Below are 16064 nucleotides of genomic sequence, written 5' to 3'. Positions count from 1 at the left end.
TTGAACTTTATTCTTGTAAAAACACACGCTGTATTAAGCAGTGCATAAAGTATTACATGACAATAATGTCTCTGAAACATCTGTGTATTGCCAAATGTTGCATTTGTTTCACTTCAGCTGATAAAGTGTGCAAACACAGCGCGAGCGTCACCGCGGGAAGCAGAAAGTGTCCGACTTCACGTCTGTTTGCAGCTCCTCCCCGCCTGCACGCGGCTACTCTCGCCGATCAGGTGCATCCAGCCGCAGCCGATGTCGAACACACCTGATGTGATCTGGTGTGTGTGGAGTTGATCATGTGATCTGGTGTGTGTGGAGCTGAAGATGTGATCTGGTGTGTGTGGAGTTGAACATGTGATCTGGTGTGTGTGGAGTTGAACATGTGATCTGGTGTGTGTGGAGTTGAACATGTGATCTGGTGTGTGTGGAGCTGAACACGTGATCTGGTGTGTGTGGAGTTGAACATGTGATCTGGTGTGTGTGGAGTTGAACATGTGATCTGGTGTGTGTGGAGCTGAACATGTGATCTGGTGTGTGTGGAGTTGAACATGTGATCTGGTGTGTGTGGAGCTGAAGATGTGATCTGGTGTGTGTGGAGTTGATCATGTGATCTGGTGTGTGTGGAGCTGAAGATGTGATCTGTTGTGTGTGGAGTTGAACATGTGATCTGGTGTGTGTGGAGTTGAACATGTGATCTGGTGTGTGTGGAGTTGAACATGTGATCTGGTGTGTGTGGAGTTGAACATGTGATCTGGTGTGTGTGGAGTTGAACATGTGATCTGGTGTGTGTGGAGCTGAACATGTGATCTGGTGTGTGTGGAGTTGAACATGTGATCTGGTGTGTGTGGAGCTGAAGATGTGATCTGGTGTGTGTGGAGTTGATCATGTGATCTGGTGTGTGTGGAGCTGAAGATGTGATCTGTTGTGTGTGGAGTTGAACATGTGATCTGGTGTGTGTGGAGTTGAACATGTGATCTGGTGTGTGTGGAGCTGAACATGTGATCTGGTGTGTGTGTGGAGTTGAACATGTGATCTAAAATGACAAGTGGGACATCAGACGGTCTTGTGGAATTAACGGACATTGCATGACCACAAGTGCACAGGAAGTGTGTCCTTTGGGACAGGGCCTATGACTTCCCTCATTCCCCAGTTATGGTTTAGATGTGGGTGGGGTTAGGATTAGCCAATCAGGCAGCAGCCTCAGTGAGGGGAGTCATATCTAGGCAGAGACTCAGTAATAAGAATGGTGATTTTCTTGGGTGTGTAATGAAAACAACCATAGATTCCACACAGAGCCCAAAGCGGAGGAGTTCTGTCTCTGATCTGAAATGACATAATACACAGGAATCTCACACAGACCCGCAGCAGCAGGATGGAGACGCACAGCTGGGTTCTCTTCATGTGGGGTGAGAGATTTATTCATACCATCATCTGTAAAGTTAATAATGCTTCAGTTTTCTTGTAGTGTTTGAGTCGGTCTGGAGTCATTATAACTTTATGTAAAGCAACATGTGTTCGTTTAGATGTGAAATTATGTTTTTTTGAAAATGTAAAAACTGAAAGTTCCCTGTAAGGGTTGCATTAGGGGACATAATGTAAAGTTTGTACATGAACGAGTCCTTCTTTAGAACCAGTTCTTCTTAGTGAACTCGGATTGGGCCGTCTGAAACAGTCATATGCAGTTTATTATCCCATGATGCCGTGCCAACTCATTTAGTTCTCCAGTTACCCTAAAAGCACACCAAACTTATCTTCTCATCCAGTTTTTGAAGAGGTACTAGACATGTAGACATGTGTTTACAGACATATATCAGTGAGACCGCATCAGAATATCTCTGCTCCCCGACTCAGAAATAAGATTTTACTGCCAAAGACTGAACCGAACTTTCCATCCTGGAAACCACACCCCAACTATGTCGCTGGAAAAGCAACACACACACACACACACACACACACACACACACACACACACACACACACACACACACACACACACACACACACACACACACACACACACACACACACACACACACACACACACACACGTGTTTGTTTTTGTGAAATGTGAGGACATTCCATAGGCGTAATGGTTTTTACACTGTACAAACCGTATTTTCTATCCCCTTACACTGCCCCTGCCCCTAAACCTACCCATCACACAAACACACACACACACACACACTGCCCCTGCCCCTAAACCTAGCCCTCACAGGAGACTGTGCAGTTCACTTTCTGTGAAAAAAAACTTGTTCTGTATGATTTATAAGCATTTTGAAAAGTGAGGACATGAGTAACGTCCTCATATTTCACCCTCTTTTTGTAATACCTATGTCATACCCATGTCATTATACACATTTGTGTCCTGATATTTCACAAAAACATGCCCACACACACACACACACACACACACACACACACACACACACACACACACACACACACACACACACACACACACACACACACACACACACACACACACACACACACACACACACACACACACACACACCTATTGTTTTTACATCAGAGCAGAAGCCAGCAGTTTCCTGTGAATGTGTGAGACTTTACACAAATAACTAAAAGAATAGTGTTAGCCTTGCAGTTTAACTATTTGTGTGTTTATGATGATAAATAAAATTAAAATAACATGATACCAAATACTAGTTCAGCAGACTTTTTTGTACAGCTAAAATAACTCGATACAACATTTGGCATTTGTACAATATTGTTTGTTAAAATACAGTTTTTACGAATGAGAATGTCCGTAAATGGAGGACTTGTCAGGTTTAGCTCCAATGTGTCATTACAGTTTTTGCCTATTGCTTACACACGTTTTGCTAAATTTGGCTCATTGTGTCAAAACTCTACACACAAGCAAATAAGACACAACATTGGGAAATAAACCATTCACATATATGTCAAATTGAAACTCTACTATCAAAACCTAACAATCCTTTGTCAAAATGTCACTCTGATGACAAAATGATACCCACTTGCATCATATGAATACACTTTCAGATCAGCAGCAACACACTAGTCTACTTTATATAAAAAACTACAGTCTTTTGTTTTCAATGTTTTTATTCAGTTCCATAGAGGGCATGTTTTCACAACAACCAAAAAATGAAGTAATGAATTCAAAATCATTGCATTAGTATATTTTACAGTACAGTAAATTCAGTTAAATTAAAAATAAAACAAACAATACACTACTGTAAACACAGAAAAACACAATTGTGCGCAAGTGGGCTTATGGATCCTGCCGTCTGTTGGGGTCTGGCCACAGGATCTCATCAACATCACAAGCAATGTCTTCTCTTGCTAAGCATCGGGGAAAATATCCCCTTGTGTGCCGAATCCATCCCTGGATTGACCTCACCTCAATGTCTCCGCAGACCTGTTCCATTGCCTGCAGAAGAGGCATACGGGCATGTGGTTGGCGGTCATATACGCGCCATCTCAAAGCGGAAAAAAATTCCTCAATAGGATTTAGAAATGGCGAGTAAGGTGGCAAGTACAGAACTTCAAATTGATCATGGTTGGTGAACCAGTTGTAGCGTCTTAGGGTTACATATATATTTAAATTAAAAATTAGCTCAATAGGGAATTGTGGGTATTAATATTTAGGGATTTATGATTAATCATAACAGGTCATAATCTAATCACAAATCTCCAAAATCACCCAAAAGGGGAATCCCTAATCTTGGTATTTATGCAACATATAATATATATATGGTTAACAACAATTTATTGCAATTAACTACAGATATATCTATATTAAATAATCACAGAATAACCTAGGGAGCTGATTCAAAATTCCTCTCCGTTCCGTTTAAAGAACGAGCAGAAATTTTCTTTATCCACTCACCAGGTCTATTCTTCCTACCCAATTTTCGGGAAGTTTATCCCTCTGGCCACAAAGGACAAACTTTCCGAGTTATGGTATTAATTAAAGCATTCAACGATGTTTATAAGAGCTCGTAGCTTAGATCTGACATTAAAGGGACTCGTGTTCCGTGAGCAAAACAATGACAATCAAAACGTGAATATCATGGTTTAATAAAGATTAATACTACGATTACATATGACTAAATAAAGAATACATGTATTTACAGAATAGTGGAAAGTAAAGAGGAGGATGCGGAGAAGGGAAAGGAAGAAGGGTTTGATCGTGTCCGATCCGACACCTTCCCAGACATAACCACTAGAGCCAGCAAGAACCATATCACCTTAAACTGGGGTACAATCTTAAAACGCATCTAAATTTCGATAGAATTGATACTTGCATGGTTTCTCTGTGTTGTGTAAAGCAAGATGCGTGCGTTGGCGTTTCTCAGAGTGTTCGTGCGCTGAAGCGCTCTCTCTCCGTTTGGTTCTTCCGGAGCTTCGTTGGTCCGCGGGAGTTTTAAAGGTGTTTGGGAAGGGAGCGTCTTGGAAGGGAAAGTTCATCTCGTCCAGCTAAGTTCCTCGGTCTGATGGAGCGCGCCGCTGGCTGTGTCACGGAGCGCGTCGATCCTCAAAGGAAACAACAGCTTGGCTGGACCGCGCCGGCTCGCAGGTCGAAGCCCGCGAGCCGCGCTGATGAGATGGGAGGAAAAGGAAATTTGTCTCGTCGGGGTCCTTGCAAGTCGACTGAGCCCAGATATGCTAGTGTTACTGTCTTTTGAAGTCCATTAAACTACGCCCACTTTCCCTGCGGCGACCAATCGTTGGTGTGAATTTCAGGCGGGAGAGAGTTTCTTTGTTCGGACTTTATTACTCAATGGAATGTTCTTGCTGGAAGCCAGAACTAGTAAAGTTTCACTCCAAAAGGACTAAAACATACTAGCGGTACATCTCATAATCATATACTTTGTACCATTGACTAAGACAAAGAAAAAGGAACATTTAGACATCAGACATGCCTTGGTTTAAAGACATGAAGGCAGTGCATCTTCTATACAGAGCAATTTTGAGCGTTTAAGATAGCTCTTACATCACGCAAACATAAGAAATATGGGGAGCATGCATATACTTAAGAAATCATCATATATGCAATTTCTGGGATAGTTTAATTAAAGGCTCAAAGAGAGGAATTCTGGTGTGTGTGTGTGTGTGTGTGTGTGTGTGTCATCCCCCGGCCGTTCTCCGAATGAAGGGTGAGGGAACTGTCCTGGCTGATTAGAATCTGATTGAAGCTCAGAAAGGGCCATCATAGTATCTTCTGGTCACACTCAAGCCGGTCTTAATCAGTCAGGGGTGCAATCTGACCCAGACTCGTTAGAGCCAGTGGGGCAGGAATTTAATTTATATGCAGAGCTGCTTGGAGGAAAGCATCTCTGATTGTTTCTCCAAACGACTCATCTCTTTGATCCTAATTGAGAGACACTCCAGATGCTACACAGTTCTGGACCAGAGCAGCCCGATGGAAACTGACATTATCCCAGACAACAACAAACCTGGGCTGCTCTGGTCCATCCTGTACAACTGCATCATGAAGTGCATCTAGAAATGTGATTATGTGTTGCGCATTATAGGGACCCAGTTTGGCATGATGGTGCAGTAGCCCTCGAAGACTTATGGCAGCACACAATGTGATATTTCCTCCGCGCTGCCCCGGGACGTGCAAAATTGCCCTTTGGCCAATTATATTACGTCCCCGTCGTCTGTTTTTGCTAAGGTTGAATCCAGCCTTGTCAATGTAAATACATTCATGCGGCTGAGCAGCTCCATCCATGTCCAAGATTCTCTTTAACAAAAAATACATGTTGTGGATGGCTTTACTCAAAGCACACACTTACACGACTACATATACAGAACCGACCCATCCCACCACACAGGTACCGGTGTAGCTTTCTGAATGAATCTATGTGGTACTAATCCAGTGGTACATATTCATCTGTTGCTGGACTGCACCCATTCTTTATTGTAAATGTAAAGGACGGAAACACTTACCTGTACATATTCATGTCGAAGTTCTTTGACCCTGACACTGTTCCTCTCAAATGGGACCCTGTACAGTTGCTTCATGGTCATGTTGTGCTTTACCAAGATCCGTCTGATAGTTGTGATGCTTACTCGATTTATGTTGTTGAATACTTGCCTATCTGCAAGTATTTGTTGCTGTAGCTGGTGGAGACGGATTGCATTGTTTGCTCTGACTAGGTTCACTATGGCAAGTTCCTGCTGTTCGGTGAACAGGCGTTGGCGTCCACCCCCAGCAGGTCTTCTAGCCCTTCTGTAGAAAAATGCAACCACAAATTGTTCTCGTTTGCTTCTTTTTTACAGTACTGTGTATACTGAACTTTACTGTATTTACCATACACAGTACTGAAACATCTCAACACGTTATCACGGTATGTTTCACAAAACTACCACTTTTGTTGAAAAAGGAGCATTAGCCACCCTGGAATACAATACATGTGATACAGTAACGTGATATGGTACAGTACTGTAAATACTCTAGATACAGTTTTTCAAGAGTTTTATTTGTCACATACACAGTTATATACACAATATACAACTGGCAGTGAAATGTAAACAGGTCCGCTCCATGGACAGTGCAAATAACAGTTACAAGAAATTAAATAGAAATAGAATAAAATTAGAATAAAAAGTATTAACATAAGTAGAATTATAAATAAATCAAGTAAAAGATAAAAATAGGAAATAAGATAAAAAAAAAATATAAAAAATATGTGGATATGATAAGTGAGATAAACTGTAGACTTAAAAATAAGTGGTTAACATAAAATATATAATATGTATATATAAAGAAGTATAATGTGCAAGGTTTATTACAGGTTGTTACGCAGTAACAATAGGAACGTAAAGTGCAGTGCAATTGCAGTATGTGGATGTTAATGTTAAAAAACTGTATGTTTATGTGTGTGCGGGGTGAAGTGAGTCACGTGACTGAGTTCAGGAGTCTGATGGCCTGGGGGAAGAAACTCCTCCTGAGTCTTTCAGTCTTTGCCATCAGGCTACGGAAGCGCTTACCAGATGGCAGCAGGGTGAAGTGAGAGTTTGCAGGGTGATTAATGTCTCTGATGATTTTAGTAGCTCTACCTCTGCAGCGTTTGGTGTAGATGTCCTGCAGAGACGGGAGAGCTGAGCCTGAGATGCGCTCGGATAAGCGCACCACTCTTTGCAGGGCTTTGCAGTCGTGACTGGTGCTGTTCCCGTACCACGCTGTGATGCACTGAGTCAGGACACTTTCTATCGCCCCTCGATAGAAAGTTTTCAGGATGGCTGGTGAAACCCTGAATTTCCTCAGCTGGCGCAGGTGGTACAGTCTTTGCCTGGCTTTTTTCACCTGTGTCTGGATGTGTGTAGTCCAGGTCAGATCCTCGGAGATGTTCACACCCAGGTATTTGAAGCTGCTCACTCTCTCTACCGGTGTCCCGCTGATCATGAGAGGGGAGTATGACCGATGCTGTCTCTTCCTGAAATCTGAGTAGAGTAGAGAGTTGAAGACATACCTGTTTTCCAGTCGGAATGTCCTTATTATGGATGAAACTGTGAAACGGCTTAGATTATGATGGACTCTCTGCCCAGCTTCCCTCATAGTCAGGCCATGGTTGATGACATGGTCCACCAAAGTTGCTCTTATGTCATCCGAAATAATGGTCCTTGCGTGGCCTCTTTGACCACGTCCTCCTCCTCTTCCTCTGCCTCTAGCTCTCCCTGCCTCCATGCTTGCAAAGTTCTCAAAATGGCTTAACTGAGGCATTTTTGTAGCTGGCTGATTGGTGTTCATTTTTGTAAGTGTTTTCAGGTGTGTGTCTATGTCTTTTCAATTTACCAATGTGTGTTGTATTTTGAATAGATGTGTTTTCCCAATGGTACCCTGAGATTTCATTTTTGAACTAAGTGTCTTATGTATGAAATAGTGTGTAGTGTCTAGGAGCAAGTATGTTGCAGAAAGGAGCAAGTGTGTTACAGAATTGCAACTAAAGTGCAAAGCAGCGCTTTTGTTTAAGGTATGGTTACACTTTGTTTAAGGTATAGTAACAACAACTTCAAGTTTTGTTACTTTGGTTTAAGCATGTGTCTATAGTGTTCAAGCAACGGGCAAAAACTGTAAAATATAGTTAAGTAGGTACACACACACACACACTCACTGCATGAAAAGTGGGATTTTCGACCCCGTAAACGCCTGTAGACTCCCGGAAATCTCCCTAATTTTCGGCAGTTTTCGACAATTTAGAGGCAGCGAACGTCGCGTTCCTCTGTGCCACAAATTGTCGTAAACGAACCATGACGTAGGTGGAGAGCCCCCCCGCTGAGAGCCCGCGGAGGTGCGACGCTTCTAATTAGCATATGAATAGCAGCGAAACCAGAGAGTCAACGGCCAGACTTGAATTTACTCACTCAGTATTGGCTGAAGCCACTACTTTTAAACAAGAAAAATCCCTCGTGATTGGTTGGCAGATCACTGCAAACCAATCATTATTGGTCACCCTGGCTCATTATAAATGTAAACCCCAATAATAATAATAAATATATAATTTATCTGGTAATAATTTATGTTTTATAGTAATGTTATTGTGCTATGAACTACACTATTCATACCATCAAGGAATATATGGGAAAATTTGCCAAAGAAAGAGCTTATAAACACACAGCTGTTTATTCAAAGAAAGAGCTTTATTGTCAAACACACAACTATGTACAGTGCAGCAGTAATGTCTCTTATGTTGTCCTCCAAAAACGTCAAAAAGAAGCGCCCAAAACATTCAGGAAACACAGGCGTATATGGCGGTGGCCGCACAATCCATCCAGACACCCCGTCAACAATGCCGTCTTCCTCGTCAGACATGAGTTCAATGGTCGCGCACTTCCAGTCCATCTCATCCTCACCCAGCACACTCTCGCTTCCAGCAACTGTAATACAATCCATAAAGACAATGAGCAACCTGAAAAATACTCACATTGACAAAAAACGGATCTAATATAATAAATCTTACCCTTTTTCTTCTTGATCGACTCCGAGCTAAACTTCGCAGTTTCCGCCTGCGATGTAAGTTCAGGTTGTTTGTATCTGAAGCTCCGGCGTGTCGATTCATAAAACGTCTTACAGGCAGCTGGAAAACAATTACATGAGACTGGTATTAATAAAAACAGTCACGGTAAAATTAAACAAGGAATGAGAAAAACAGAAGTTATACTTACACACAATTTCGTCGTGATCAGCGGTTAAATCTGGACTCGCGGAAATCTCTCCAAGCAGATAAGAGCTCACGGCTTCGTTATGAGGCGAGGATAGTCTGTGAAAACAAAATGTGCAGTTTTAAGCTCGGATCTATTAACGCATCCATTTCCTTATACAGCTGAATAAAAGCATATTCTTTAAATCGTAACGTTACATTACCCATGCTGTGGTTCATAGCGCCTGCAGTTTGCCTCAGAGTTGTGAAGACGAAGACAGCCTCCTGAAAATGAGTCCAAAAAGTTGGTCGCGTCCATGCAGAGATTGAGTTGAAGACGGCGTCCTGTCATTGTTGATCACGAAAAAGGAAAGCAGCAAAAACATAGGAAATGTAAAAAAAAAAAAAAGTTTAAAGCTTGTCTTCTACGCGTCATGGCCATGACCTCGACCTCGCACCTCATTGGACTAGGGCTCTACTATGGAACGCGCCCGGGGCCAAATCTCTTTATACGAAACGCGTGACTTATGACCGTGTCAACACGCCCTGTTTTCCGCGTCAACGCAGCATTTTTTTACGTGTTTCTTTTGTATGTGTAGACACGCACATTCTGGTCGTGTAACAGGCATACACACACAGTCAACGCACAGTTTTAACATGTTAAGAAGACACATTTGAACGTGTTTCTTAACGCGCACATTCTGTACATGTCGAAGTGTAAAAAATTTTAAATTTTGAAAAACCTACTTACCTACTTAAAAATTACATTTAGATGTAGCCTAGGCTACATACATATTAATATAAGATATTAATTAATTGCTTAACTGACTACTGTGCTAGAGTAAAGTAGCTTAATGTTACAATGAATATTAAGTAAATGCTTAATATTATACAATTATTATAATTTATCTATATGGGTTATTGTTTGTTTTTTAAAGATAGGCTAAATATAATTTCTAAAAGTATATATAGGCTAATTTACACAGCACATATTTATAACTGAAAACACACACACACACACAACTTTATTCACTTTCACATAATAATGTTTTTGTAATTTGGTGTTTAGTTTGTTGTATAGTTTGTTTAAACTGTTCTGTCTCTGTTTTGTTTCCAGGAACATCTGATTAGTGCTATAATAAAATGACTTCATTATATTTAAAATATGTTTTGATATTAATTTTATTTATATTATTAATATTTTATTTACCCATAAACGTGTCTTTAGGAAGCCATAAGTTATAGAGACAAGAATAACTTTTGCCATTTAAATGCCACATTCATTTACTGAGGACCCATACAGCCAATGATCATGTGTGAAAACACTTATACATAAATTGATCACTTAGAAATCAAAACTAAGGTTTGAGAAAGAAAGAATATGCATACAACAAAATATATTGTTTCATTGCAGCTTCAGTAACAAGTTCAAAACAAATTCTGCTCTAAACCGGCTCTAACAAGCCAATATAGTGTCAATATTCAGCTCAAGTGACTTCAGTGTTGATTCAGTTCAGTTGATTTCAGTTCAACTTGTAACGAGTAGGAAAATAGTGTGGCCCCTTTAAGAGCGCTCGCTCCCTGTTGGATCACCTGCATTCTGTGTGTGTGTGTGCGCACTGCGTCGAGCTCCCATGTGTGCGTATTATTTTCTGTCTTCTGTTGCTAACGTTCAGTTATTTTTTGTTTTATTAAGTAATGCTGTGGACGGAAATGGAGTTTGTGACGGACTCTTGTGAGAGTTCCGCAGGGAATAAAGTGCGAGCTGTTTGATGTCAATCGCCTCCGTGTTTGCTTCAACTTCAGTTACGTTAAGTGAGCTATCCGTATTTTTCACCCGGACACACGCGTTACAAGTGGCGCCCGAACATTTTGTCTCTGTCCTTGGATTTAAGGTGAGGTTTACACGGATGCAGACCTGTTTGTGATGGAAGCCCAAGGAGACGCTATTAACCTCCAGGCCGACATTTGTGAGTCTGCACCGCTGCCTATTTCAATGCACATGGCGTGAACGACTCGACGCTGTGGCGGACATTTTGTGTTGCTGACGCAGAGGATATTTATATACATTCCAGTGGATTTGCGTCGCCATGGAAGCGATTTTTGTGGATTTGGATTTGGTTTTTGGTTCGTTGAGGTAATCGGGAATTTGACTATTTGTGAACTTTGACTGTTTCATGGATTAAAGCCTGGTCCATTTGTTAATTCGATGGAGTTGCACGTGATGAACTGTTTGAATTGAACTTGAGAAACGTTTTTTTGAACTGTACTTTTTTCCCCTGGACTTGAACTATTGGAGTCATCGTTTGATTGGTTTTTCTTCGATTCCTCGACGCTAACGCTGTGTTTGCTCATCTAAGGGCTCATCTAAAAAAAAAAAAAACCAAAAAAAAAAAAAAAAACCTTGAAACGAAATCAGAAGGAATTTTTTTTTTTTTTTAAGTTTGGTGATATTGAACTGTTATCACTATTTTCAAGAAATAATTTGTAATCCCTAGTTTCTTATTATAATACTAAATTGTTTCAAAGGGGCATCCAACTGTTTATATTTTGTTTGTTGCTTTACTAGTCACATTAAGGAAATTAATGCAAGTTGGAATTGTTTGTTGAATGTCATTGCTCTGGTTTATATTATTCTGATACAATCTAATTGTGTAATAATGGAGAGACGTGTTGAGAATGACGAGACTGACTTAACTGACCTATCTGCATGCTTTGAGTATCCACCCAGGCGGAGAGTGCCAGTGTCAGTGCCAGCGGATCGGATGCAGACGCAGGTCGAATCATTGAAAAAGGAAGTGGAAATGCTGCGGAGGTGCCTGAGTGAGTCTCTTGATCTACAGAGAGGTATCATTGACCGTTGCACACAAAACTTGCATGTACCTGTGTCATGCCAATTGCCTTCACAAGTCAGGCCTGTCTCTTCGTCTACGCCATATGCTCAAGCACCAGCTGGTCAAACTCATGGGCCCCGGTCCTTTGAAACAGAAATGAACGCTAGAATGGAAAATGCGTTTGGCCTGGCTCAAAGCTCTCTTGAATTTAACAATGCAACCAGAACTTTAGCCTCAGTCTTGCACCAATCGAGACTGGAACCCCCAGTGTTCGCGAACAGTGGAAGAATTCAACCAGATGAATGGCTTGCTCTTTTGGACGCCTATAGAACCTCTTTGGGTCTCAGTGATGCTCAGATGTTGCTTGAACTGCCACGTTTCTTAGCTAAAGAGCCCAGGAAGTGGTTTACAGTGCTGAGTTCACACGTTATGTCTTGGACACAGTTCTGCACCCTGTTCAAGACTGTGTTCCTTCCATCGGATAACCAAGAAAGTGTCTGGAGAGGGATTCTTGACCGTGTTCAAGCTCAAGGAGAACAATTTCCAACCTTTGTAGCACACTTGTTATCTGAATTCAAGAAACTGAAATCTCCACCACCTGAACAGGAGCAGATTGATCTTATCTGCAAGCATGCACTTGAGCGCTACAGAGTTGCACTGTATGGTGCGCAAATTACTTCAGTCATAGATCTCTTAATGCGCGCCCACGAACTGCACTCTGCTCTTGGCCCTGAAAGCCGCAATGAACCAGTAGTACAGAGAAGCAGGAACGGCCGTGAAACTTACTGTTTCAAGTGTTCTGCACCAGGTTTCACATCTAGAAACTGTCCAAACTGCAACCTTGCTCAGCTAACTGATTTCCATCAACTGGAAAACCGACAAGTCCAGTGGTGAATGAGCCACAGAACCCTAACGAAGACAAGACAGCTACAACATACATGGAAAGAGAGGAGGGAAATCAAAATCCGGTTCAGCAGAAGGTAAACTTCAAAGGGGGGAGGACGTTTCACAGAGGCAATCCTCCCTCCAGAAGATAAATGTGCCTCAACCCAGCCTTATGTCCCCTGAGTCGCTTGTCCTTGGCCATGTGGAAGACCGTACTTCTCCTTCATTTTGGAACACACCATTTATTGTTAAAGTCAATTTCTGTCATAAGGCCATCGACGCAGCGTTGGACACTGGTGCCTCACTCTCGGCAGTTCATACAAATATGATTTCTGATGTCTTGCAGCATTCTCAGAAGGTTCAACATTGGACTTTTCCCCCAATTCAGCTTGCTAACAGTGCTGTTTGCACTCCTACTGGTGTTGTCTGGTTAAACATTGGCCTCTAGGGTAAAAATTTCTACCATCGGTTTGTCATTATCCCTGATCTGTCATCTCCGATCATCTTAGGGATGGATTTTATGCTGCAAGCATCAGTTAGCATTGACATCCCATCAAGGACGGTAACCCTAGGTGAATATACCCCCCAAGAGGTTTTGAGTGAGTGGTCGGAGGCACCTGAGCTTGGGAGCTTGATGTTTTTGGATGTCTGCCAGACTGCTCTGGATGAGAAAGTTGAGATGGCTTGTCTGGAAAGGGAACAAAAAGGAAAATTGTGGGCTCTTCTTAAAGACTTTTGGGACTTGTTTGACGGACACTTGGGTCATACTTCATTGGGGGAGCACGTAATCAATACGGGTGATTCGAAACCAGTTCACCTCCCGCCATATCGGACCTCACCAGCTAAGAAACAAATCATTGAGGACCAGATTCAGATGATGCTAGAAGAAAACATCCTCGAGCCGTCTTCCAGCCCGTGGGCTGCACCTGTAGTAATTGTCAAAAAGCCATGTGGAGAGCACAGGTTTTGCGTAGACTACAGAGGCCTTAATCACCTGACACTTAAGGATTCTTACCCTCTGCCCAGAGTCGACGAATCGTTGGATTTCCTGGCTCATGGAAAATTTCTTTCGACTCTTGATTTGTCTCGGGGGTACTGGCAGGTGTCAGTTGAAAAACAGTCAAGGCCAAAGACAGCTTTCGCATCACACTGTGGCCTATTTCAATTAAAAGTTCTCCCTTTTGGTCTCTGTAACGCCCCAGCTACATTTCAGAGGGTGATGAACAATGTTCTCGCTGGTTTGATATATAAATGTTGCGCAGTATATCTCAATGATATTGTCATTGCATCCCCTACCTTTGAGTAACACTTGCAAGACCTCCGGGAAGTCCTGTCAAGACTTAAGTCAGCTGGTCTTACACTCAAGCTAAAGAAGTGTCAGTTCTGCTTGAATGAACTCATCTTCTTAGGATACAGGGTCACTCCAGATGGTATTTCTCCTGATCCGAAGAAGGTGGAAGCAGTCACAGGTTTCAGAACGCCGACGGATCTGAAACAAGTGAGAGGATTTCTAGGCCTCACAAGCTATTACAGACGATTCATTCCGAGCTATGCGCAAAAAGCAGAGCCACTTTTCAAGCTCACCAGAAAGGAAACACCATTCAACTGGGATGACAGTTGTCAGGCTTCGATGGATTACTTGAAAAACTGCCTTACATCTGAACCCATTCTGTGCCTCCCTGATTTCACTCGCCCATTCTTCGTCCACACTGACGCTTGTGACTTAGGACTTGGTGCGGCCCTGATGCAGAAGGATGACATGGGGCGAGATGTGGTTGTATCTTTCGCGAGCAGAACATTGCACAAAGCGGAAAGGCCTTATTCAACGCCTGAAAAGGAGTGTTTGGGAGTGATTTGGGCTCTGGAACATTTCAGACCTTACATTGAGGGCCTTCATGTAACCATTTATACTGACCACAGCAGCCTGAGATGGCTGATGACCCGTTCCAACCCCTCTTGACGACTGGCAAGGTGGTCCCTGCGCCTACAAGATTTTGATTTTAACATCATCCACAGGCCGGGTGTTCAGAATAAAGTTCCGGACGCTTTGTCACGCAGCCCACTGTCGCATTGTGAGGGGCCTATTGACATTCTTCCGCCGCATGCGGTCATTGCTGGGTTGGATCTGCGCAGTCTCTCCTCAATCGCAATCACAGACAGAGAGCAGTTGAGGCAGTTACAGAATGGAGACCCGGTAGTTGGCAGTCTTCTTCGAAACCTTGAAGAGGGTGGCTCAGATGAAGTGCATGTCATTCATGATGGTCTGCTTTATTTCAGGGACCCAAAGATAACCTGCAGTCTCCACCCAATGAAGCAGCTTAAGTTACATGTCCCAAAAGTTATTCAACCCACTGTACTCAAATACTATCATGACCATCCTACAGCTGGCCATCTGGGCGTGACAAAAACGCTAGCCAGGCTGAAACAAAGGTTCTTTTGGCCCAAAATGGCAGCAGACGTGAAAAGATTTGTTATCTCATGTCCTGTGTGCCAGTTGACGAAGCCGAGCCAAAGGAAACCAGCAGGCCTGATGGTTCCGATTAAACCAGTGAAACCCTGGGAATACACGGGTGTGGATTTTGTTGGCCCACTTCCTCGCACTCAGAGTGGCAACAAATATCTAATAGTTTTCGTTGACTACTTTTCAAAGTGGGTAGAAGCGAGTGCAGTGCGGTCAGCGATGGCTCAAGTGGCAGCGAGTAAGTTTCTGAGTGAGATATTTTCCCGGCATGGTGCGCCAACCTACCTCATATCAGATCGTGGGACCCCGTTTGTGAGCAATCTTTTTGAGCATGTGGTGGCTGCCCTTGGTACTGAACACCGGCTCACAACAGCATACCACCCACAAACAAACGCCACTGAGAGAGTAAACCGCACGCTTAAAACTGCCATACGTGCGTATGTAGGGGACAAGCACACTTCGTGGGACAAGTATCTTCCGCAAATTTGTTTTGCTCTTCGTACTGCACCCCACGAGAGCACGGGTCACTCTCCTGCAATGTTGATATATGGCCGTGAGTTGGAGACGCAACTTGATTTAATAATGCAACCAAGTACGGATGGAGTGGATGATCCTGACATGCTTTACCCTGAGAGCTTGAAAGCTTCCTTAAAAGTTGCTCACGATCATGCCAGAGCCACTCTGGTTGCAAGCCATATGAAAAGAAAGCATTACTATGACCAAAAGCGACGCACAGTGACATATGCTGTGGGA

General features: G+C 42.7%; 1 protein-coding gene across 2 annotated transcripts in view; it reads left to right on the top strand.

Annotated features, from left to right (window-relative positions):
- Positions 1-1178: 1178 nt before the first annotated feature.
- LOC307123634 (integrin alpha-L-like) overlaps positions 1179-16064 on the top strand; it is an 80172-nt gene continuing 65286 nt past the window's right edge. For both annotated transcript variants that reach the window (XR_013816181.1, XM_079812245.1), the window contains exon 1: positions 1179-1403. Coding sequence is in view for 1 of the 2 variants with exons in the window: in XM_079812245.1 (XP_079668371.1) it covers positions 1370-1403 (34 nt within the window). In the remaining variant the exon portion in view is untranslated. The remainder of the gene's footprint in view (positions 1404-16064) is intronic.

The sequence above is a fragment of the Gobio gobio genome (genome assembly GCF_949357685.1).
Source record: "Gobio gobio genome assembly, chromosome: 3".
Classification (NCBI taxonomy): domain Eukaryota; kingdom Metazoa; phylum Chordata; class Actinopteri; order Cypriniformes; family Gobionidae; genus Gobio; species Gobio gobio.
Note: the sequence above shows the minus strand (reverse complement) of the source record. Positions and strands in the feature narration are given on the sequence as shown.